At 39.1% G+C, this 26,954-nt stretch overlaps 1 protein-coding gene across 1 annotated transcript in view; it reads left to right on the top strand.

Moving 5' to 3' along the window:
* Positions 1-26,954, top strand: part of Adamts12 (ADAM metallopeptidase with thrombospondin type 1 motif 12) — a 326,530-nt gene that overhangs the window by 259,559 nt on the left and 40,017 nt on the right. Inside the window, exons 18-19 of the mRNA XM_074077647.1 lie at positions 3,139-3,349; positions 21,935-23,044. Of these exons, the coding sequence (XP_073933748.1) occupies positions 3,139-3,349; positions 21,935-23,044 (1,321 nt within the window). The remainder of the gene's footprint in view (positions 1-3,138; positions 3,350-21,934; positions 23,045-26,954) is intronic.

The following is a 26,954-nucleotide window of genomic DNA, read 5'->3' on the forward strand; positions in this document are numbered from 1 at the left end:
GCCTTGGCCCTGACGCACAGGAGCCTGGCCTGGACATTGATATAAACCTCCCCAAATACTGATACCGTGAGAATTGGAGATATATCTGTGGTCCTTAGGACTTTTACATCATAACTGAGAGGACGTCAACAAATGTTGAATGATTAAAAAACAAGCCAGAAAATGCACAATCAATTGTCCAATTATATGTTAGGTGTTATTAAAGAAAACATTATTCAATGGATACTTGTTAAAGCACACTAACAAAAACTGTATTCAAGACCATCATGGAAGGTATAGGAATCACTACAATGGTAATTTTCAGTGGGAACAAAATTGGCTCCCACTCCAAATACAACATGTACAAATGGAAATTGCAGCTGAGGAGTAGGATGGGGGCCAGTGAATGGAAATCAGTAAGAGAAGACATTAGGGTTGAGGGGGAATTTGGAATAAATTGAACTAAAAGGATTCTTCTTAAAGCTAAGCAAGGGTTATCAGATGTCACCTGAGGGATGGTACAGGAAGAAGATCCCAATCGGACTCTTCATCTAAGGTGAGCTTTCCTGTCAAGCTGACTTAGCAGAATTCTCTGCTAAAACTGAATTTTAGAAGGCTATGCACAGATTGGGCCTAGCAGAAGGTTCAGGAGCCTGACAAAAGTGTAGTCAAGCAGGGAATCCTTGGCATTCTGGTAAGAGAAACATATGGTATAAACATGAGCCAGGCAAACTCACTGTTAATTCTGTGTTGATTAAACCAGAAAGGGGAAGAGTAAATGTCTCAGCTGGGTATTTTGTCTCTGAATTCTTTGCCTATCATCTTGTGTTGCCCTTTTCACCAGTCACTTTGAGCGTTGTAACATTCTTCTGTTAAAAATCTTCTGTAGATATAAAATCTTCCATAAATGCAAAATAATATTCTGTTATTGATCTGTCAGCAGGGGTGGGATTATGGCAAACACCAAACAAAATGAGAGGAACAATGGCTCCTGAGACCTGAGCCTGAAGGACCTTGGCAGGAAAAACAAAAAGGCTTTCACTTTAAACTGGTGACAAGCTATCTTAATCTGGTCTGTGCTGCTATAACAGAATACCAAAAACTGGGTAATTTATAAACAACCAAAAATGTATTTCTCACAATTTTAGAAGCTGAAAGTCAAGTCCAAGATCTAGGCACTAGTGTCTGGTCTGGTGAGGGCCTTCTTGCTTCATCTTCACATGGTGGAAAGCAAAAGGAGGCAAGAGAGGACAAACCTTGTATCCTCACACAGCAGGAGAGTGAAAGAGAGCAAACCTAGTCCCACAAACTCCATTTATAATAGCATTAACCCATCGTGAGGGCAGAGCCCTCATGACTAAAGACCCTCCATGAGGCCCCACCTCCCAACACTGTTTCAATGGGGATTAAGCTTCCAACACACTTCGGACAGCACGTTTTGATCACAGCACAAGCACATGTGCTTCTACTCCCAGTGGGTTGTGGAGGAAGTGCCAGGAAGAGAAAACAAGGTCCCTTATCACTTTGTTACGATACAGTTGAAAGCCCTGTAGCAAGTAATTAGATAAATTAGGCTTTCAGTCAGCTCAGATTAAGGCCTTTCCAGAATGACATTTTATATATTCAGAGGTGCGCCTGACGGAAATGTCAGAGGTAGAACAAAGTAATTAGATTAATACAGTGGACATTTGTTTGGTTTCACTTCATACTGTCAAATATTACCTCTTTATCCATGCAATACAGTCAGAATTAAACACCAAAGAATAAATAATCAGTCTTAATTACTTATTAACTGAATAATACAATGAAATTGAGCAAGAGCTTTCGTTTATAACTTTAAACTTGAGATTAAATGTATGAGAATTATGGAAGAGGAACAAGAGAAGGCAAAGGGGAGGATAAAAAAACAAAACAAATAAAATTAAAAAGCAAGAGAATCAAGACATTGTAACCCAAGAAAATCCAATGTTTAGTAAACAAAAATATTAGTACAAAATTTTGTCTTCTTTGGAATCACCAAAATTCAATACGATCTCAAGATCAAGAAGCTTTTCTAAAGTCAGGAAAGAAGGACTTCCCATGGTAAACTATTTCCCCATGAAAAGTAGAAGGAGTCCACTTAATTACTATAGGGAAAGATGAAGCAGGCTGTCCATAGGAGCAGTAGTAGACCTAATTCACACTGGGAGAAGACACTTGTTCTGTCTGCTGTATTTGGGAAGTTTGCACAATGATGGATAAGAAAGAAACTATAAGATTCCTAGGAAGGCCCCTGCCATTTCATGTAACCAGTGGACACACATCCTGGAACCATGAGTAAATAACTCATAACATGGGCATATGCCATTAGTTTGTTTTCAGAGAATCCAGAATATTAATTTAACCAACAGCTTCAACTGTTTTGCTTGTTAGGAACAGCTGACAAGAAAATATCCTATTTAAGTTCTTCTCTTTCTACTGCTTTCTTATGAAAAAGACCCATGATAATATGAATGGACTGTAGGAGATAAAAGGGCAAAAATGAAAGCAATGTGCCTGGTTTATAATCTCTTAAATAAATAAAAATTGGTGTGCTTGTACCTACTTCACATTGGAATATAAAAACACTCAGATAAGAGTCAGGAGATCTAGAGGATAATTGGATTGTTTTATTCAATACCAACAGTCAAAATGCCAATGTATCACAAGTGATTGAGTTGTGTGTGCCGTGCATACTACGTGAATTGGTATTTCACTTAACTGACAGCAATTATATAAAGTAGTAATGTTACACACATTTATCAGATGAGAAGGTGGGGTTAAAAGTTGTTTGAAGAGCTGGACCTAGATTCTATCCCCAGCTCTGAAAAGGCTTGTTTGAAGCTGCACAGCAGAAATCAGGACCTCAGTTCTGTCGACAGAAAAGAGAGGGAATGGTTTTTTTCATCCAAAAAACCATCCTCATTTAGCATCTACTATGTCAAGCCTCTGCTAGGCTTCGGAGCTATGACTGAATGAGTCACCTGGCTCTGTCTGCAGAACACCCCCCCAGGGGGCTGGCGCATCTCCAGGATTCTCCCAGTTCTGTCAACAGGGTTCACCTGCTGCTTTCCTTCCAGTGGTTGGATAAATGGTTGTGTGCTTCGGGTGATGTTCTCATATGTCTGTGTCTGCCTATAGGTGGTGGGCAGGGGAGTGGGAAGCATGTTCTACAACATGCGGGCCCTATGGAGAGAAGAAGCGGACGGTGTTGTGCATCCAGACCACGGGCGCTGATGAGCAGGCTCTCCCGGCTACAGACTGTCAGCACCTGCTGAAGCCCAAGGCCCTCATTTCCTGTAACAGAGATATCCTGTGTCCATCAGACTGGACAGTGGGCAACTGGAGTGAGGTGAGCTCAAGGGTTAGAAGAGAAACTCTGTTTCATCAGTCCTCCACCTATTCCTCCTCATTTGCCAATCCTGAGTGACCTAAGGAAACACTGTGTAAGAAAAAGCATCCACTATCTCTGGCTTGTTTCCTGCATCTCCTACCACCCAGTATCCTGTCTTTCTATGTTTGGTCATTACAGGCTCTTGCTCCTACTTGTTCAATAGTCCTCTACACTCCAGGGGTGAGGTGGATCCCACTGGTACAGGCTCATGGTAGCTAATTGATAAATTGCCAGGATTTTTGCTGGTCCATTATTAAACTATTAGTAGCAAACCAAAGCTTACCCACTCATCTCAAAAGTCTTTGTTGAACACTGACCTACATCTCCTTGCAGTTAGTTAACTAAAACCAAAGGAGTGTGGCTCTAAATGGTAGAGTGATGAGGAATATATCTGACACTCAGACAAGCTTCCTCCAATCGTTTATCTATTTAACATGTGTTTAGGACAACTATTATTGGCCCTCCAAATTCGAATAAACATTTCAGTTTCCCAAAATTAATTTGATCTAATCCTCTGAATATAATTAGAAATCAGAAGGCTAGAAGGTTGTGAAAAACTCCCAGGCTTTAATTTTTTATGGGTCACTATGGAACCTGATTCCATCAGGTCTTGTGCTCCTAGAGTGACTGGGGGAATTAAAGCTCTTTTTCCCCAGAATGCCTGGAGTCTCCAAGGCCCTCCTCTCTTCTTCCCTATTGCATTTTAGTCCATGACCTAAGGAATGAGCACAAAATAAAGGATTTTTTAAAGCAGCAGCCCAGAATTTCGAGATGGATTCTGACTTCATCTTTGGAATAGAATTTTGAAATGGATTCTGACTTCATCTTTGGAATAGAATTTTTAGATGGATTCTGACTTCATCTTTGGAATAGAATTTTTAGATGGATTCTGACTTCATCTTTGGAATAGAATTTTTAGATGGATTCTGACTTCATCTTTGGAATAGAATTTTTAGATGGATTCTGACTTCATCTTTGGAATAGAATTTTTAGATGGATTCTGACTTCATCTTTGGAGTTTTCTTGAGAAGCCACATTCTCATAACAGCGCTGCCATTGACCATGATATTGCAGAAGCTCCTCTGAGGACTTGCCTTCAGGGAAAATGGAAAGTATCTGATTCAGAATGCCACTGAAAGTCAATCAGAACTTACGTGGAGAATAAGTGAGCAATGTAATCGATTGAGATAAAACTTTTATGTTTAGAATATAATATTTTAGTATAAATAAGGGAGGTTACTTTCCATGTATAGATTGTAAAGATGCTCTGAAAGTATTATCTAAAGAAGAGTTCTAGGTTTATTTAGCTTCTACTCTATGTAGAAAACTCTGTTGGACATCTAGATGAAAACAAAGAAATGGGAGATATGGTTTCTACATTTCATGAACTTCCTATCAAATGCAAAAGATAGGACCAAAGAGAAAAAAAAAGAAATTGGCTGGAGACTTGGGTCAGATGATAGAGTGCCTGCCTAGTAAGTGGGAAACCCTGAGTTCGAACTCCAGTATAACAAAGCAAAAATGTTGGGAAAAGAAAAAGAACTATCCATGCAAAAAAAAATGCACCTACCGTGAAAACAGGTGCATTTCTGATGTGTGCACTAATGCATGTGCACACATCAGTGGGGAACCAGAGTATTTTCCTACTATTCTTGGGAGGGGAAAACCATGGCAAGTGGTTTGTCTTGCTTATTTGTCTACTGCCAATCTAGATTGCTACAAATTACAGTGTTGTCAAAATAAAGCTGAATAGGGCATTGTGACTGGTCCATTAAATCTGTTTACCAAAAATATGTTGGCTGCATTCAAAACAGTTAATAATTCTTCTCATGTAGAATTTACTAATTGCCAGAATCTTAACACTTACTGAAAGAACTGCAATTACAGGTTTGGCTGAGGAGTTCTTACAAGAGCATAATAACCTATCTTAACTGAAGAACAAGGGACTGAAAGGCTGGCACAATGTGACAAGTTCTGTTGTTTATCGTTGTAAATACAGGGCATTGCATAGTTGATTGACAGTATCCTGGAATCCAGTTTCTAGCTTCCACTTCACAGAACTGAGTAGAAGAGCTGAACTGATGCCTTCATTAGGGCATGTTATTAGGAAAAATACTTTTATTTAAATCATCCTCAAAAGATTCACCAAATGGGTCTTCCATTCTTCCTTCTGCTTTCTTGCTGATAACCCTTTAATGAGCTTTTCTGGGATAGGATTAAATATCTTTGACATTCTAACTGTGCTCAGATACTTTTTGTAAGAAATATAATATAGGGATTCTTGGTACACGGTATTTGTCATTTGCATTTTTTCTTGAAGCAGGGTAGTGCTCAACTCTACCTGTTCATTTGCTGTTCACTGAGCTATGGAGCCTGAGTATAGGGTAACTGGGCCCAAAGATCCAAGATCTGAAAATCCCCTGGACTCTTGTAAAATGGTCCTCTCTGGGCCAATCAAGGTAGGAAGAAGGAAAAAAGCCAACTCTATGAATTCTCCTCTATCAAGGTGCCTCCATCAACCTGGAGTATGTAAAAAGGTTGAGCTCAGCCTTCCCAAGTTAGTACATGCAACCCTGACCAGCAAGGGTCATAAGGGGTAGTTCGCTCCTCTGCTGCTCCCAGGAAGGGCTTTCTTATCCCCTGTAAACATCCCCACATTCATGCTGTAGACGCCCACTCTGAATCTCAAACTTTACCAAGAATCTTACCTTTGCCAAAACTATTTTTTGGACTAGAGGGTAAAGAAGAGCAACTCTGTTGTAAACAAAGACACAATATCAAAATTTTTCCAAGGTACACTGCTTTGGTGACATGCCTTATAAGAAGTGGCCAATTCAGTAATAAAGGGCATAACCTTTAAAGTATGGAGTCCTGGGTTTAAATCCTGGCTCTTCCACTTGTCTGATATATTCATTTAATATCTGTGTTGTTGCCTTTAGTTTTCTGTGGCTTGTTTTCTCCATCCACAACGTGAGGACAGCACAGTACTCATCCTCAAAGGAAATGATAAGGATTAAATTGGTTAAGATTTCCAAATTCTTACTAGAACAATATCTGGCACATAGTAAGCTCCACACATATAGTAAGTGAATAGATGGAAATAATAATAACACCATCCGTCAATGGTTGAGTGCCTTCTATGCTATATAGACTGTCTCATTTAACCCTTAAAACAACTCCATAAGGTTGATAATAGTTCTTTGACTCTTCCATTTTTCAACCTAAAAACCTGAAACTGAAGGAGTTAAGTCACTTATTCAAGACTCCTAGCTGATAAATGATAGGAATTGAGATTCAAATCCATCTCTGATGTTAAATCAACACCTGGGTGAGTGAGGAGTAGAGCTTTATTTTGATTGGCACCAGATTTATTTCCCCACATGTTTATTTGGCCTAGTTCCCCCACTGGTTGACAGGCAGCTATAGGTACTATTAGGTTTGATTTGATTCAGATGTACATGTGGCAAACCTGAGACCTCCAGAAACCACCATGTAGTTGTCTCTAAGCAGGATCTCTTCTCCAGAGAATTTCAGACAGTTTACAATGAAGAAAAGGCTTTAAACATTGGAGTGGGAAAATAGAAGTCATGGCTGTGCCTGAGAGCAGAGACCAGGATCTAAATATGAGGAAAATCAGTTATTGTGATTGAGTTCTCAATTTAACCCGGTGCACCCAAGCAACCAGGACAACAGACCAGGTTCCATAATTCTTTCTAGTTGATAGATGAAGCATACTTCTTGAAGAGACATCCTTAGAGTAATAAATTGCCACAGTCATATGAGGGTGTTGTTTCTCTGTTTTCTACACTACTGGGGATTAAATTCAGGGTCTTGCACATGCTAGGGAAGTACTCTACCAATGAGCTAACATCTCCAACCCTTTTTTACTTTATTTTGAGGCAGGTTCTAGCTAAAGTGCCCAGGCTAGCCTCTAACTTGTGATCATCCTGCCTCAGCCTCCCAAGCTTGGATTATAGATGAGTACCACCACACTTGATATATGAGGATGTTAGCAATGGCTCCAATAATATAGAGAATAGTTCATTTATTAGAGAGCTATGCCATCAATTTTCCATGGATAAATGGACAGATGGCTACTGAAAGCTCCATGTATTTAGTAAATGTGACTGCTTTGTGTGTCCTGGGCAAGATGGGAAGTGAAAGAGACCCTGGAGAAACATCCAAGTTCTAAACTCACTGTAGTCTTAGAAAAATGACTTCACTTTGTAGGGCCTCAGTTTCCTTAACTATAAACCAGCCTGTTATTTCTTCTGCCAGATAGATTGATAGACTTAGTAGGATGATAATTTTTCTAGATTTTTCAACCCTGGCAATCTCAAACGGTGTGGCTTTGAGCTAGTATTAACCTTCTCTCAGTCTTTCCTCATATATAAAGATAGTGTTACTATAATTACTAAATAAAATAATCCATGAAAAGCATTTAGCATAGTGTCTGGCGAATAGTGTCAATGAATGGTGACTTTATTATCAAGCAACAAGGCAAGAGCCACTTTTCTGTGTTACTCTGATTTTGCAAGCCTTGTGAGTGGATAGCTATCAAACGTCTTGAAAGAAATGAGCTATAGCCCCTTAAATTTTCATCTACCCCTTCCTTTGCCCTGGAACACTTCATGTTCAGAGTAGTTTATCATAGTGCATAGGGTATGCCACTTTTCAGGGGCCTACAAAAATGTTTGAGGCCTGAAAAAAGCTAAAGTATTATTTCCATTAAAAACGAAAAGATACTACAAAATCAACAATAAATATTCAATTACATGCTAATAGAAAATATCTGTTAGACATATAGCATGTGTATTAAGTACATTTAAACTTCACAACTGTCTTAGCCCCATGGCACAGGTGAAGAAACTGAAGCATACAGAGGTTTGGAAACTTGTCCAAGGTCACACAGGCACCAAGTGATGGAACCAGGATTTGAATGCGGGCTGCAGAGCTCCAACTCTGAAGCTGTGCCCCTGCTACCTTTTAAATGTCTGCAAACTGTAGCTGTGTGACAGTTCTTAGAATTCATGAGAAATGTATTGTGTTCGGAAACAATTTGCCCATCATCTCTCTTCACTTTGGTGGAATCGCAGACTATGCATGATGATTGCTGAAATCTCAAAGCCTCTCAAAAACTAAGTGAGTTACCCTTACCACATAATTTCAAATGCAAAAGGAAAAAAGCCTTTCGAATGGCTGTTACAGCAAAATATTGTATTTCATTTGAGACTAGAGCTACATTTGAATATATTTGATGGGAAATGAAGTAGACCCCTCCCAAAGTAGATGTGCTCAGGATGTAGAAATATCTTTAATCTGTCCTTCATGTGCCAGACAGAGCATACAAACAAATGAATAGAGAAATCATTCATCCACGTTACTAAGAATTTATTTAGTTCATGAGGGTATTGAAGTGCAGTGCTGGTCAGTTTTTCATTCATGTGACAAATACCTGAGAGAATGGTTAAAGACGGAAATATTTATTTTGGTTCATGGCTACACTCCATAGTTGGCTGGATTCATTGGTTTTAGGATTTTAGCAAGGCAGAAACATCATGGGGGAAGGTCATGGTGGGGAAAATCTGCTCACCTCATGGCATTCAGGAAAGAGAGTAACAGAAAAGGGACAAGGACAAGATATTCCCTTCAAAGACACACCTCCAACCAGGTTCTACCTGCCACTCTTCACTACCTCTCAACCATGCCATCATACCACAAATTCATCAAGGAATTTACTCATTGATTAGGTCAAAGATACCATATTCCATTGATCACCTAATGACTGGATCCTCTGGCTGGGAACCAAGCTTTCAACACATGATCCTTTTGGGGAAACACTTCATACCCAAATCATAACACGTGTATAGTGACTAAACAGACCAAATGTTGATTGTTACAAATGGCCCTTGAGAAAGAAGGCATGACTACAAACACCAATGCCATGTCTCTTGCTAACTGAGAAGCAAAGAATGACGTGTGAAGTTCCACCGGAGTTTCTGCAAACGGAAGAGGCAGCAGGGAGAGCTAGGATATGTTTCTGAAAGTATGCTTTGATACTCCTCAGTTTCAGTTAAGATCCCATACATTTTTATGGGGCTGGCTTCTGCTGGTCTGCCTTGATCACTTCTGATTTGGGCATGGGCTATCTATAAGTGCTAGCATTTCAGTTCTTTCCAGACATCAGCAGCCTGTGCTATGCTAGGGTTCCTGGAGGACAGATATGGATACTCTTGTTTGAAACAATTCAGAGAAAACCATTTGGGGACCATGTTGATTTTCTTCATCATTTCTGATTTTTTAAATTGGCTAAATTATCCTAAGGATACCTCAACAAAGTACTGCAAATTAGCTGGCTTAAACAAAGAATATCTCTTGTTTTACAGTTCTAGAGACTAAAAATCCAAGGTCAAGGTGTAAGGAGGTTACTTATTTTGGATTAAGACCCACTCTAATGACCTCATTTTACTTGTTTCCCTCTGTAAAGTCCTTTCTCCAATAAAATATGGGGCATTAGGACTATGAAACTTCCTTTGAAGGATTGGAAATGGGGGACACACCTGAAACCATTACAGGTATCTAAATGTTTTAGCTTACTTTCAAACCTGGTTTTAGTATGAGATCCAATCATTCATTTATAGATCCCTAAGACTATACACTAAATGTGTTTAGTGCTTGAAGTATTAGCTGTTTCTCGACACAGATCTTTAGCGCAAACCCTCTGATAAATTCCAACTGTGTTTTTTAATAAATTCTCTGTCAGCACCACAGCACCATGCCAATTGTGGGCCATACCCTCTCTCTCCCCACAGTGCACTTTGGTGGTTGGAGATGACCAGTTTAGTAACAGACCTATTTCTCGGTGGGCTCCCCACCAGAGGCCTTAATCCAGAAGTGGTGGCCAGGGAGGGCAAGATAACTCCCAGAGAGGACATGAACAGATTGGCAAGCTGCTTGCCTAGTACAGAGTTCAAAATCCTAAGGCAAGAGCGTATGATAATCATAGCTGCAATTGGTTCTGAGAATTCTGAGACTACCAGTTGAGATGAGTTCTAAGTGTGGTGTCGAGTACTGCATTTATCTCATCTGAAGGGCTTGACAGCTCCTAAGGAGGTAAACACAGTTGGAAGACGTACTGGAAGAAGCCTGGGGCTGAATACAAAGCAGCATTGCTTGTTCTGGCTTGACTATGAGAAAAAAGCAGCTTAGTATTTAGGCCCATTGTTCAGGGGAGGGAATATTGTCCTGTTGGGCACAACATGCCCCAATGCTAAGGAACGGCATCCAAGGGTTGTTGGAATATTCAGTGCCTCCTGGGTAAGAAAAGTGCATGTAGATGGAGATCAGTGTGCTGAGAACATGTGACCTCCTGCCAGACCCCAGGTGTCTATTAAAGGTGCCATTTGGGAATGGGACCAAGGCTTGCTGATCATCTGCTTTTTGAAGAGAAGCCAAAAATCTGGAATTTGATTAATGTGAAATTGCTAATTTTTAGAATGTTGGCCACTTAATTCAGTTTTTGTTTATTGTTTTCTGTTGTTGTTTTAAGATTGGACAGGCCAAAAAATAAATGTATATCCAGGAGCAAAATTTAGGTCTCAGGCTGCCACTTTGGAATCCTGTTTGAGAATAATCTTCTATTTTAAAATATCAAAATTTAATGTATTTTGACCAAACAACCAGCTGGATAGCTCTTATTAACTCTTGCTTTACTCTTTTAGGTTTATCAAATTCACAATTAACAGGGGATGGGGCAGTAGCTAGTAGTAGAGTGCTTTCCCAACATGTGCAATGCCCTGGGCTCTATCCCTAGAACCACAAAACACAAACGCAAATACACAGTTACATATACAATTAACAAGATGATTTAGTTCTCAAAGTGTGTACATTAAAAGGCCACATATCCATCTGGTTAGCCCTAGACAATCTAAATCTAAAAAATCCGGAAATAAACTAGAGAGTGCATGGGTTTCCACAGCATCTTCTAGACATACACCTGCACCTGCTTCATCCATGATTCTCCCAGTAAGACAGTTCTGTGTGCCACGCTCCAAAAGGAGAGTACCAGTCAGGGCCTACCGAGCCCTTTGTTATTATCGTCTCTATTATCATCACTAGCATCAGTATTGTAACTGTGACTATCATAGATTCCAATGCCAGTTACCTTTTGTATATTATGCATTGCGTTCAGACTACATACATGCACACGTATGGCAATGTGTATATCATGTGCTGTTTCTTATAAATATTGTGCACCATGTTCACTTAATCCTCACTGCAGCCTTGAAAGGGGGGTACTAATTTCTCTGGATTTCCAGATGAGGAAGTTGAGACTTAGTCACTGAATCACAGGTGAAGTTAATACTAATGGCAGATTGGGAAATTTAAACTATTTCTCATGGGTTCTATAGTTCTTTTTTTTCACAGTTCAGTGTGGGACTAGAAGGACATTACTCCTCAGCTTTTTCATTTCTCAAAATTTTTGTGAAGATGTATTATAAAATCATATATCCCCAAGAGCATTAGAAACACTGCAAGCCAAAACAAACCACAAAAAAAAAAGTGGGGTGGGGAGAAAAATCCAAGTTTTTTCTATTAAGTTACTATCTACTCTAGTACTTCTATAAAGAAAAACTGGAAGAGGGGCCACCTGCTGCATGAGAACAGTTGGCACAAGCCAGAGGCAACCAGTATAGACGTGTTCAGACATATATTGAGGATTATTTGGATGAACTGATAAATTCTTTTTGAAGTGGACATTTAAAAATCCAAAGGGTCCAGATTAGAGTGTAGTAAGTGCAGAGAGACTCAGGATTGCTCAACTGGATGGAACATGAAACATCTTCATACACAAGAGGGGCAGAATTGTAACAAACAGGAAAATGAGTGCCTCTAGCCTGCTCTTTTCAGGCTCCAAGTGAGTTATGGAAAGAGCTGAAAGACAATATTTCCTCATTCATGGGCTCTGAGACCTTTAGCTAGTAACCTTGACTTTGGTGAGAAATAAGTGTGTGTTTCCTGGTACTTCATGAAGCATGGTTCCTACTAAAGATTAGCATTATCATTATTATTCTTTCAGAACAAACCTGGAAAAAGTCAGTCTTAGAGTAAGGCATTTGAGTGTTTTCCTAACATTTTTGAGTCACAGCTTTGTAGATTGAGAACAAATTTGCAATTAGTAACTCCCTCATCTACACATTCTTCTGTGTTCACAGATATATCCTGCTTTTCAAAGGAGATGATTTCACAGAGTTACTGTACATCACTGAGTGATTATGCTTGATTGAAACAAAATAAGTGTGGAGCTTTCTACTTCAATATTATTTTCTATATAGAGGAAATTGAAAATAGGACATGAGAAGGCAAGGATCTTAAGCTATAAAAAGTTCATAAGCTCATCAGTAGTAATTTTCCCATTCCTGACTTTTCCCAGATAAAATGATCACTTAATAAATATGTACAAAGTATCTTAATCATTATCCTGGAAAGCCAGGTGTGGTGGTATGTGCCTATAATCCCAGCACTCAGGAGACTGAGTCATGTGTTCTAGTTCAACCCAGGCTACATTGCAAGACCCTGTCTCAGAAAACTAAAAGAAAGAGTGGGAAGGGCAAGAGGGAAGGAGGAAGGAAGAAAAAAAGAAAGGAAGGGAGGGAGGGAGAGAGGGAGAGAGGGAGGGAGGGAGGAAGGAAGGAAGGAAGGAAGGAAGGAAAGAAGGAAGGAAGGAAGGAAGGAAGGAAGGAAGGAAGGAAGGAAGGAAGGAAGGAAGGAAGGAAGGGGTGAACTCTCCTGGAATTGAGTTATAGATAAGAAATAGTTTCTGCCTTTAGGTTCCTTTACAGAAATAAAAGTTTTGTCAAGTCAATAAGCAAACTCTATGGATAAATAACCTGTTCAGAGTGTTACACTAGGTGTTTTGCCTGGAAGCAGAACGTGTGGAATGGATCTGATCCCTATTTTGAGGCTGACTTGCAACCTTTCAAATCTGTATATACCACACAGAGTGATGGTGATGGAGCTCTATGAAATCCATATTTTAAAGCCCTATCCTTAAGAAATGTGCTTTGTGGTCAGAGACACAAGGCAGATATGTTAGTCAGACTTGTCACTAAGACAAACGCCTAAGATAAAACACCTTAAAAAAGGAAAGCTTTATTTTGGCTTACAGTTTCAGAGGTTTCATTCCATAGTCATCTGACACCACTGCTATGGGCTGAGGTGGTGAGGCAGAACATCATGGTGGCAGGACACGGCAGAGGAAAGATGCATATGTCATGGCAGCCAGAAGCAGAGGAAGTCAAGAAAGGGCCAGGGACAAGATGTACCCTTAAAAACATGACCCCAGTAACATATTTCCTCCAACCAGGTTCCACCTCCTAGTTTTTACCACCTTCCAATACTGTCATCAAATTATGACTCCATCAGTGGATTAATAATCATTGATTGGTTAGAGCCTTCTTAATGTAATCACTTCCTCAAAGCCCATAAGCTGGCAATTAAGCCTTAACACACAAGCCTTTGGAGGACATTTCATATCATTTTATTTCAGCAGAGAAATGCAAAGGACCCTGGTAGTACATATTCAAGTGCCAGTTGTTCGGTGGATGACTTAAAATGTCATTGAAAAGAAAAGGTAAAAATAGCATTTGGTAAAAGTATGGCTTTTTCAAAATATCTAAAATTTTAATGTTATAAGACAATGTATGGTTTGCACCTGTTGAAAAAGATGAAATGCATGTTTACCATGAATTCTGAGGAAGGGCTGTCTTGTCAGAATTCCCCCAAAGTCAACCTATCTGCCTGTGCTTTCGTATGCCCTGCAGAATGTGAAGAGACAGTGGGGAGAGGGATGTGCCACTACTTTAATGTGTAGGTTAGCATCACAATAAGAGACTGACCTAACTCTTTGGCAAAGGCTGTATCCAACCTTTTATTAGTCAGTCATCTTTAAATTTCAGAAAAGGCCCTAGATCTATGTACATATGTGAGTATGGTGAGCTGATCACCAAATGAGTAATCTGATTCTGCCTACTAGAGACAAGTGATTATGATACCCGGGAGAGACTCCATGAGTTATAATAATTATTCCCTAAATGTAAAGGAACACGTCTATATAACTAACTAGTTTAATTGGTTCCTGAGAATATGAGAATGTTTCATGTTAATTAACAATGTCACAGCCCTGAAAAAGAGACAGTATTACTGTCACTTAAAAAGTTAAAATATTTCTTTTTTTTTTATTATTCATATGTGCATACAAGGCTTGGGTCATTTCTCCCACCTGCCCCACCCCCTCCGCGCCCTCCCTCTCCCCCCACCTCCTCAATACCCAGCAGAAACTATTTTGCCCTTATTTCTAATTTTGTTGTAGAGAGAGTATAAGCAATAATAGGAAGGAACAAGGGTTTTTGCTGGTTGAGATAAGGATAGCTATACAGGGAGTTGACTCACATTAATTTCCTGTGTGTGTGTGTTACCTTCTAGGTTAATTCTTTTTGATCTCACCTTTTCTCTGGTTCCTGGTCCCCTTTTCCTATTGGCCTCAGGTGCTTTTAAGGTATCTGCTTTAGTTTCTCTGCATTAAGAGCAACAAATGCTAACTAATTTTTTAGGTGTCTTACCTATCCTCACCCCTCCCTTGTGTGCTCTCGCTTTTATCACATGCTCAAAGTCCAATCCCATTGTTGTTTTTGCCCTTGATCTAATGTCCGCATATGAGGGAGAACATACGATTTTTGGTCTTTTGGGCCAGGCTAACCTCACTCAGAATGATGTTCTCCAATTCCATCCATTTACCAGCAAATGATAACATTTCGTTCTTCTTCATGGCTGCATAAAATTCCATTGTGTATAGATACCACATTTTCTTAATCCATTCGTCAGTGGTGGGACATCTTGGCTGTTTCCATAACTTGGCTATTGTGAATAGTGCCGCAATAAACATGGGTGTGCAGGTGCCTCTGGAGTAACCTGTGTCACAGTCTTTTGGGTATATCCCCAAGAGTGGTATTGCTGGATCAAATGGTAGATCAATGTCTAGCTTTTTAAGTAGCCTCCAAATTTTTTTCCAGAGTGGTTGTACTAGTTCACATTCCCACCAACAGTGTAAGAGGGTTCCTTTTTCCCTGCATCCTTGCCAACACCTGTTGTTGGTGGTGTTGCTGATGATGGCTATTCTAACAAGAGTGAGGTGGAATCTTAGTGTGGTTTTAATTTGCATTTCCTTTATTGCTAGAGATGGTGAGCATTTTTTCATGTGTTTCTCGGCCATTTGAATTTCTTCTTTTGAGAAAGTTCTGTTTAGTTCACTTATCCATTTCTTTATTGGTTCATTAGTTTTGGGAGAATTTAGTTTTTTAAGTTCCCTATATATTCTGGTTATCAGTCCTTTGTCTGATGTATAGCTGGCAAATATTTTCTCCCACTCGGTGGGTGTTCTCTTCAGTTTAGAGACCATTTCTTTTGATGAACAGAAGCTTTTTAGTTTTATGAGGTCCCATTTATCTATGCTATCTCGTAGTTGCTGTGCTGCTGGGGTTTCATTGAGAAAGTTCTTACCTATACCTACTAATTCCAGAGTATTTCCTACTCTTTCCTATATCAATTTTAGAGTTTGTGGTCTGATATTAAGATGCTTGATCCATTTTGAGTTAATCTTGGTATAGGGTGATATACATGGATCTACTTTCAGTTTTTTGCAGACTGCTAACCAGTTTTCCCAGCAGTTTTTGTTGAAGAGGCTACTAATTCTCCATTGTACATTTTTGGCTCCTTTGTCAAAGACAAGTTGCTTATAGTTGTGTGGCTTCATATCTGGGTCCTCTATTCTGTTCCACTGGTCTTCATGTCTGTTTTTGTGCCAGTGCCATGCTGTTTTTATTGTTATTGCTTTGTAATATAGTTTGAAGTCAGGTATTGTGATACCTCCTGCATTATTCTTTTGACTGAGTATTGCCTTGGCTATTCGTGGCTTCCTGTTTTTCCATATAAATTTCACAGTAGATTTTTTTAATCTCTTTAATGAATGCCATTGGAATTTTGATGGGAATTGCATTAAACATGTAGATTACTTTTGGGAGTGTCGACATTTTTACTATGTTAATTCTACCAATCCATGAGCATGGGAGATCTCTCCACTTTCTATAGTCTTCCTCAATCTCTTTCTTCAGAAGTGTATAGTTTTCCTTGTAGAGGTCTTTCACATCTTTTGTTAGGTTTACACCTAGGTATTTGATTTTTTTTGAGGCTATTGTAAATGGAATTGTTTTCATACATTCTTTTTCCGTTTGCTCATTGTTAGTGTATAGAAATGCTAATGATTTTTCTATGTTGATTTTATATCCTGCTACCTTGCTATAGCTATTGATGATGTCTAGAAGCTTCTGAGTAGAGTTTTTTGGGTCTTTAAGGTATAGGATCATGTTATCTGCAAATAGGGATATTTTGACAGATTCTTTACCTATTTGTATTCCTTTTATTCCTTCTTCTTGCCTAATTGCTCTGGCTAGGAATTCCAGTACTATGTTGAATAGGAGTGGAGATAGTGGGAATCCTTGTCTAGTTCCTGATTTTAGAGGGAATGGTTTTAGTTTTTCTACATTAAGTATAATGCTGGCTGTAGGTTTGTCACATATAGCTTTTATAATGTTGAGGTACTTTCCTTCTATTCCTAGTTTTCTTAGAGCTTTTATCATGAAATGGTGTTGGATCTTATCAAAGTCTTTTTCTTCATCTATTGAGATGATCAAGTGGTTTTTGTCTTTGCTTCTGTTAATGTGGTTTATTACATTTATTGATTTTTGTATGTTGAACCACACCTGCATCCCTGGGATGAAGCCTACTTGGTCGTGGTGAATAATCTTTTTGATGTGTTGCTGAATTCGATTTGCCATTATTTTGTTGAGGATTTTTGCATCAATGTTCATTAAGGAGATTGGCCTATAGTTCTCCTTTTTGGAGGTGTCTTTGCCTGGTTTTGGGATAAGTGTAATACTGGCTTCATAAAATGTGTTTGGCAGTTTTTCTTCCCTTTCTATTTCGTGGAACAGTTTAAGGAGGGTTGGTATCAGTTCTTCTTTAAAGGTCTGATAGAATTCAGCAGAGAATCCAGCAGGTCCTGGACTTTTCTTTTTGGGAAGACTCTTGATTGCTGCTTCAATTTCATTTTCTGTTATAGATCTATTCAGGTGATTAATTTCCTCTTGGTTCAGTTTTGGATGGTCATATGTATCTAGAAATCTGTCCATTTCTTTAAGATTTTCAAATTTATTTGAATATAGGTTCTCAAAGTAGTCTCTGATGATTTCCTGGACTTCCATGGTGTTTGTTGTTATCTCCCCTTTTGCATTCCTGATTCTACTAATTTGGGTTTTTTCTCTCCTCATTTTAGTCAGGTTTGCCAGGAGTTTATCGATCTTGTTTATTTTTTCAAAGAACCAACTTTTTGTTTCATTAATTCTTTGTATGTTTTTTTTGGTTTCTATTTCATTGATTTCAGCTCTTATTTTTATTATTTCTCTCCTTCTATTTGTTTTGGGATTTGCTTGTTCTTGTTTTTCTAAGAGTTTGAGATGTATCATTAGGTCATTGATTTGGGATCTTTCAGTCTTTTTAATATATGCACTCATGGCTATAAACTTTCCTCTCAGGACTGCCTTAGCTGTGTCCCATAGGTTCCGGTAGGTTGTGTTTTCATTTTCATTGACTTCCAGGAGCTTTTTAATTTCCTCTTTTATTTCATCGATGATCCATTCTTCATTAAGTAGTGAATTATTTGTTTCCAGCTGTTTGCATATTTTTTGTCTTTACTTTTGTTGTTGAGTTCTACTTTACTGCATTGTGATCAGATAGTATGCACGGTATACCTAATTTGAGGTTACTCTCTACTGTCTTGCTTTTTCTTATCCTGTGGTTTGGTGCTGCCTGTCTTTTCATGGTTAAGTTGGGTTTCACTTTCTGTGTGCAGAATCCCTTGAAGAATCCTTTGTAGTGGGGTGGCTTTGTGGTCACATATTGTTTTAGTTTCTGCTTATCATGGAAGACTTTTATTGCTCCATCTATTTTGAATGATAGTTTTGCTGGGTAGAGTATCCTTGGGTTGAAGTTATTTTCATTCATTGCCCAGAAGATCTCACCCCATGCTCTTCTTGCTTTTAATGTTTCTGTTGAGAAGTCTGCTGTGATTTTGATGGGTTTACCTTTGTATGTTACTTGTTTTTTCTTTCTTACAGCCTTCAATATTCTTTCCCTGGTTTCTGAACTTGTTGTTTTAATGATGCTATGTCATGGGTAGTTCTATTTTGATCTGGTCTGTTTGGTGTCCTGGAGGCCTCTTGCATTTGTATGGGAATATCTTTCTCTAGATTTGGGAAATTTTCCGTTATTATTTTGTTGAATATATTACGCATTCCCTTCGCTTGCACCTCTTCTCCTTCTTCGATGCCCATGATTCTCAAGTTTGGTCTTTTGATGGAGTCAGTGAGTTCTTGCATTTTCTTTTCACAGGTCTTGAGTTGTTTAATTAATAGTTCTTCGGTTTTTCCTTTAATTACCATTTCATCTTCAAGTTCTGAGATTCTGTCTTCTGTTTGTTCTATTCTGCTGGATTGGCCTTCCGTTTTGTTTTGCAGTTCTGTTTTGTTCTTTTTTCTGAGGTTTTCCATATCCTGGCTGTTTTCCTCTTTAATGTTGTCTATTTTTGTCCTGAGTTCATTTATCTGTTCATTCATCGTGTTCTCTCTTTCACTTTGGTGTTTATACAGTGCTTCTATGGTTTCCTTTATTTCTTCTTTTGTTTTTTCAAATTCTCTACTTTTGTTGTCTTGGAATTTCTTGAGTGTCTCCTGTACATTTTGGTTGACCCTATCCAGTATCATCTCTATAAAATTTTCATTGAGTATCTGTAGTATGTCTTCTTTTAAATTATTCTTGTGGCCTTCATTGAGTCCTTTGGCATAGTTTATCTTTATTTTGTTGGAGTCTGGATCTGAGTATCTGTTTTCTTCATTCCCCTCTAGTTCCTGTACTAATTTTTTGCTGTGGGGAAACTGGTTTCCCTGTTTTTCCTGTCTTCCCGTCATTGTCTTTAGTGTTGTTACTGTCCCTGTACTGTATGCAATTAAGTATTTTCTAGCTTGTAATAACAATGGCAATATTTAGAATGGAAGGGTGAGCTGAGAAGGAAAGCAAGAAGTTAAAGAAATGGGAAAAACAAATACACAGACTGGAGGGAGAAAACAGAACAAGGTATCAGACAAGAAGGTTTCAAAGGTATAAACAGGGAGCTTTAGTGTACTAATTGACAGTAAGCTGAACAGACATTAGAGAGACAGAGAGAGGATTGAAAATCAAAAATCAAAAATAATAAATATAAGAATGAAAATAAAAAATAAGTAAATGAAAGAAAAATCTATTTATAAAAATGTATTAAAATAAAATGAAAAAATAGAAAATTAATAAAAAAACAAAAAACCAAAAAACCTCCAAGTTCAAATGAAATGAAGTTTCAGTCTTAATAATTTGGGTGTCCATCTCAGTCTCCAGTCCTGGAGATGGTGCCTCAGATGTTGTTCTGTAGTTGTCTCATCAAAGGGGATGCATAAAGTAGAACAAAACTACACGCACAAAAAAAACCCCACCAAGTGTCCCAAGTTCAAACGCAATACAGTTTCATTAAGTTTTTCAGCTTGCAGGTGTAGTTCGGTTGTTCTCTCATCAAAGGTAGGGAGACTAAGAAAAAAAAAGAGTGTGGAGACAGTTCTGAGAATGGTATCTGCAAGTGTGGCTTGCCTGCCCGCTGCTGTCAGCCTGCTGTTGCTGGAGGCATTATTTATGCAGATCTCAGGGGTGAGCTTAGCACTCACCTGGCCCTGCAGGCTTTGTTTGCTCAGGTTTCTCCTATGCGTGAGCCTCTGCTACAAGCTTTCCCCTTTCCAAGCACTGGGAAAGGTGACAATGCACCCGCATTGTCAGGCCTGCGTGTTTATTTACAGTTCATGTGGGAGGTGGGTCTTCCCCCCTCTCCTGTGCTGTTCTCCTCCCACCTCCACTTTCACAAGCTTTCCTGTTCCTGATTACTAGGGGGTGCTGCTGCTCCTGCCAGCCACCATGTTTGTTTACAGATCACGTGGGAAGTGGGTCTTCCCTCCTCTCCTGTGGAGTTTTCCTCCCTCCACCACTCTCACAAGCTTTCCCACTCCTGGTTGCTGGGTGCACGCCCCAACTCCCACCAGAGGCTGTCCGGCCAGACCAGCTTGTTTATTTACAGTCCCGGGAAGGATTCCCTTCCTCCAATCTTCCGCGCTCAGTGCACCCCACCCTCTTTCCCATGTGTGCTTATTGTTCTTATGGCTTATTAGTCAGTTTCTCTTTTTTCCCTGGGTGGAGGTCAGTCTGTCCAGGGGGCTATGCTGCTCTGGCCCAGGCTTGTCTGTGGGAGTACTGTGGTACCGCAAAGCTCACCTGGTCTGTGTCTTCCCAAGCCATCTGGGCGCCGGCAACTGGTGGCCCGGGGGCCCTCCTGGTTTCTCCGTTTAATGTGAAGTGAAGATTCTCTGCACTGGCTGGAGGTGTGGAGGGGTCAAAGTTATGCCTTTTCTCAGTGATTATGCCTGCAAAGTGTGTCTGCAGCATCTCTCCAAGATTTCACTATAGGAGGCTCGCTTTCTGCTTCCTCCCTCTAACCACCATCTTGGAATTCCCTAGAATATTTCTTATAATTAAAAAGATTAATATTAGAGTAACCTTCATAATGATTTACTTACTGGCCTTTAAGTATAGGAGTTGCCCCCTGTGTTTACTTGCTGTTCTACACATCCTCCATAACACTTGGTATATAAGATAATGTTAAAAGAATTTCACTGAATATGTTTGAAGTACTACAAAAGGCAGCCTGCTTTTTTTTTAAACAAAAAAGCATATTTTTCTAACTTCTTTAATTGAAAAATAGGATTGCAGCTCAAGTGGTAGAGCACCTGAGTAGCAAGCCTAGCAAGAGTGAGGCCCTGAGTTCAAGCCCTAGTACTGCCAAAAATAAATAATTGCCGGTGGAGTGTGGAAAGGCTCAAGCAATAAGTGTGCCTGCCTGGCAGTTTGCTTTTTAATCTGTGCATCTTTGGGAGTTTTGAAGACATTTTAGTCCTTGATGTAAAAGGGAACAAGAGTTGGAAACTCTGCATTTATGTATCTATGTATTTTTAGCAATAAAGTCACGTGGGCTCAGAATACACAAAATAAAATCAGGAGACTGGATTAAACCATTGTACTATTGTGAATCCTACTACCCAATTTTCAAAACCAAAGGGTCTTCAGTTTCACCGCCTCATGGTTTTGTTTTCTGTTTGGTTCATCCTGAGCCCCAGCAGGTCTTCAGGAGATTTGTATTTCCCTGGAAAACTAAAAGAGCATAGAAATCAAATGTAGAGACAGAAGACAATTTTAGCTATACAGCTCAGTTATCCTTGAGCCTGTCCTGATCTGCTGTAAACCTGACCATAAGAAATAAAGCATCTTTTCCCAGTAGAGTAATAACTCTCTCTTTTCCAGTGCTCTGTTTCCTGTGGCGGTGGAGTACGGATTCGCAGTGTCACATGTGCCAAGAACCATGATGAACCTTGCGACAAGACAAGGAAACCCAACAGCCGAGCTCTGTGTGGACTCCAGCAGTGCCCTTCTAGCCGGAGAGTTCTGAAACCCAACAAAGGCACAATTTCCGGTGGGAAAAACCTACCAACATCTGAGCGAGACCCCTCCAAACCCATCCCTCCATCTACATCTAAGCCCCTTCTGCTGACCACACCTAAAGTACCTGAGCCTATGAGTACAAGGACTCCAGCAATCAACAGCCCTAATCCTACCACAGTTGACAAAGAGGGAGATCTGGATGGGGGACAGTGGCAAAATAGTTCAACGCAAACTGAATTAGACTCCCACAATCTCATTTCTACTGAAAGCACTTCCCAGCCCATCCTCACTTCTTGGTCTTTGAGTATTCAGCCCAGTGATGAAAATGTTTCCAATTCAGATACCAGTCCTACCTCAGAGGTAGACCTTATGGTCACGACAACAAGTGATTCTGACATGACATCTTCCAGCAATGCTGTGACCTGGCAAATGACTACATTCTACAATACTTTGACCAAAGATCCAGAAATGGAGATTCATAGTGGCTCAGGGGAAGACAGTGAAAAGCCTGAAAACAAAGATGAAAGCAACTCTGTAATGTGGAGCAAGACGATAGTAGCTGAAAATGTTCCAGTAGAAAAAACTACAGAATTACCACTTGGACCTCCACCAACACCTTATCTTGGGGAGGAATCCTTGTGGCATCCCTTCAGCACAGTGATGGAAGGTCCTCTCCCTAGCCAAAGACCCAGTACCCTTAAAAATGGGACACCCAGACCTGAGGGGTTGGTCACTGAAAAGCCACTCTCTCCTGAAGGTGACTACCAGCCAGCATCCTCAGAAAAGTCTGTAAACCATAACCACCTGACACTTCCGAACAACATGAGTCTAACACAAGATTCTGCACCAGTCCTGACTGAGGAAGATGCATCCAGTTTGATTGCTGAGGGGTTTTTGCTCAATGCCTCCAATTATAAGCAGCTCACGAAGGATCGCAGTCCTGCATACTGGATTGTTGGAAACTGGAGTGAAGTAAGAGGTTCAATTTCCTATCCCAAGCCTGATAGCTAGGGGTGTTGCAATCTTGTGCAAATTTTAAAATGAACTTGTATTAAAATGTAGTTGAAGCTTGGGTGGCAGTGCATGCCTATAATCCCAGCACTTCAGCTGGGATTATCTTCCCAGCACTTGGGAAGTTGAAGATAAGAAGGATTGGCTATGCATTAAGAGAAAGACAACACATGTTAGGAGATATGATGGAAACAAGCCTAGATCAGTCAGCTGTGGGATCATGGAGAATCCAGTCATCTTTCTATGCCTGCTTTTAAACTATAAGACAGAAGGGCTAGTGTAGAATGTAGCTTAACTGTATCAGTAATTTTTTCTTTTTTCTTTGAGTTACATTTTAAAAATTCAATTTAAAGCTGACCATGGTGGTACACACCTGTAATCCCAGCATTCAGGAGGCAGAGGAAGGAGAATCACAAGTTTGAGGCCAGCCTGGGCTACATAGAGAGAACCACCTTGCAAAAACAATTCATTTTAGCTCATTGAAAGAACTAGAATATAGAAGGAGAAAAATGTAAGTAGGATTACAAAATGCTGGCCCTTATTTTCAGGCTTTCAAATTTTGGCCAGATATTTATTTTTCCATTTCTAGAACTAATGACATCCTTTGAGGCACCGAAATAATTTCTCACCTATTTGAATTTTGAATGAACTTGTTAGAATAATGTGATAACTCAAAATAGGACTTTGAAGCGAAGTAATCACATATTCAAATGATTCAGCATTTGTATGACATTTCATGTCTTATTTCCCTTGCTAAAAAGAGGTGAAATATTAGCAGCTAATATAAGAATAGCAATACAATTATAACAATTTACAAAGTATATTAATTTCAGAACCACTTTGACATGTCATCACTTTTTTTTTCCTTTTTACAGTTTGGGGATTAGGTACTAATTTCTAAGTAGAAAACCTAAAATATTTAATGGTTGCGTGACTAACCTAAGGATACTGTTTTTGGTTGGTAAATTGAACTTCCTAACTCTCTCTTAACCTGCTATGTATCTCATGACAATTTAACTGTATAGAATTCTTCTGTATAAATTAATCAGCATCATTAGGTCAAAGAACTGACTCTACCAGCAATAAACAAGTAAACTCAAAACTCTAAAATTGTTTATACTAAATGTTATAATTATTTGCATTTGAACTGTTTTCACATTGATTTATGTTTCATTGATAAAATTGCTTATCACATTTTCTATCAATGAATCAATATCTTGTGATCTCTATTCACAAGAATCCATCTTCAGGGAAAAAAGATTTTCATGCTCACAGTAATCTAATTTGTTGAAAGAAGGACAGAAATGGGTCTCATGGTCCAGGCATTTTTCTAATAATTTCTAATGGACTTTAACAATGGGAATATGTAGACAATAAACATTTACAAAGCACACAGGATACATTGTAAGCATGATTTTAAGCTAATTAGCATGATCTTCTCATTTAATCCTTACCACAGTCCAAGGAGATTGGTAACACTTTCCTTGCTATAGAGATGAGGAAACTGAGGCTGAGAGGGTTTAAGTAACCAGCCAGAATCATGCACACTATGAGAAATGGAGCAGGATTTGAACTCAGGCAGACAGACTTCAAATCCCTTGCTTTATAAAGCAGAGTACACTATCATTCTCAGTGTCTTGGGTTTATTTGTTGCTTCTTTGTCCATATGTAAACATGATGGCAGGTTATGTGGTGATCCTGGGTAGATAGATGAGAAAATTACATAGTTCACAAGAAAGTATTTTATAACATTTAAGGGACCAATGTTTACTTTTGAGTTTACAGGGGAAAATATCAGTGTAGATAAATTTTGAAATAAAGTCAATCTGCTTAGGGCTTTTCAGAATGTTGTGTTTTCAAAAAATACTCTCAAAGAACATCTTTCCTTCCAAAAATATTCTATTTTCTTAAGAGCAGATATACAGTCTTGCTATCTCCTTCAGTCAGATTAGTTTGGACAGTGGGTAGCCTCTTCAGACTGACTGAGCTTAATTGTGGTGCCTCTGGGATATCCAAGTGATAACTAGCAGATTTTTGCACATATGCATCTGAGTTTTTGAGAGAGGTAAGAATTTGAGGTAAGTTTTGGTAACCATGAGCAATAGATGGCTTTTAGTGCCTTTGAAGTGAGTTGAGATTACCTAAGAACAATCTGTAGGCTGCAAAGAGTAGTGGGGACAGGGATGGGATTCTGGAAAACACCAACATTTTAAGGGGCTGGCTAGCAAAGAGATCCCATGAGGAAGACTAGTAAGCAATAGTATTATAGTTAAGACTTAAACACAGAGCTGTGGTACTGTTGATGTCTAGGAGTGAAAGGGTCCACAGAAGACCTACTGGATTTGACAACTAGCAAGTCACTGATGACTTTGGAGAGAACACCCAAATTTCAGTAAAAAAGAGGAAAGGTTCCTTTGGGAGACTATCACATTAATCACACGGAGCCCTACACTGGGATTGTTAATAAGAATGAACAGTCTTCAGTTAATACAAAAGTTTTATTAAGAAGTAGATGTTAAATGACACAGAAATTAGTTTTCTTTCTCATCTCTTATCTTTTCAACCATCCTCAAATCCCAGAGCAATTGTAAAATTATTTAATTTAAATGTGCTCAAATGATTTTGCCCATATATTAATTAATCAAAACATGTTAATTTATTCGATAAGAAATTACTATACCCAAGTAAATTAAACCACAATGAAGTACACATTAACCTTGATGACTGATTGAACTCAAAGGTTATTACATCTTGCTTCCAGTAAATGAAGACACAAAGAATTAACTTTGACTCAAATGTTGTCTTTTGACTTTGACATAAGTGAGCAGCCTTATTGGATACATCATAGATCACCAAAAAGTTGGCCACAGTGGTGGAGCATTAAAAGCTATTAATTTTAGTCAACTTGGCTCAAGAAAAAGTGAATTGGCCCATTGCAATTTAGAGCTACATGGATATTATTAAATTACAGTTATAAATTTGGCAGGAGTCTCAATGAAAGGGCTTTGTGCCCACTCTCTTTATGCATGTTTTGAGATAAAATGGTCCATATGCGAAATTGTCAGAGAGAGTCAGGACTCACAATGAAAGCTTTGAGTCTTTGAGCTTCTCACTGTGCCTAATTTTTGTACTGCCCATTCCTGAGGTTGTTTCATGGGGGGGTTGCTTCTTTCTAAAATCAGTGGGTAACTCATCTTCTAATCACCATGTCTCCAAAACCCCCAAATCACCGCTGATACAAATGTACAAAAAAAAAGACTAACAATTTTTCAAGTTGTTGTTACTTCATCATTCTGTTAGCTCCTTTCTATTTCTCTTAGTTTGAGGCCCAGTGGTTTCTTATCTAATGGTAACAGGGTTGTGGAACTAAGTGGGCATGTTTTTCTTTGTTGCAATGATAGTCAGGGAAGGAATTACAACCAGTATTTAAAATATGAGAACCAACGATGGTAAAAATCCTGCAATATTCAGGAAAATCCCTTCTAAGGAAGAATTGTCCAGTTGAAAGGGCCAATGGTGTCCCAGTAGTTGAGAATGTAGGACCATTGGTTCCTACCCTTGCCTGGGACACCTGCCCTTCCCTTCTTTTTGGCCTGAGAACCACCATTCACTCCCTTTTCCAGTCTTTTCCACACATCATTGCAAGAGATGTGAGACTGCCAAATCTGTCTTCCAGAAGGACTGCTCTAATCATTCCAAAGTCCTGTTCATGAATCTTTAATGTGTCCCCAATACATATCAGCTCAGATGAAATTCACTCTGAACTAACATCCGAGGGTCTTACATGTACATATAATCAGGCTTTCTACCCTCTCTGCCTCCAAGGTTTCTTCCATCTCATGCTTCAAAAAAAACAAATGCTCAGTTTCCT

Source organism: Castor canadensis, chromosome 6, assembly GCF_047511655.1.
Source record: "Castor canadensis chromosome 6, mCasCan1.hap1v2, whole genome shotgun sequence".
In the NCBI taxonomy this organism is placed as follows: domain Eukaryota; kingdom Metazoa; phylum Chordata; class Mammalia; order Rodentia; family Castoridae; genus Castor; species Castor canadensis.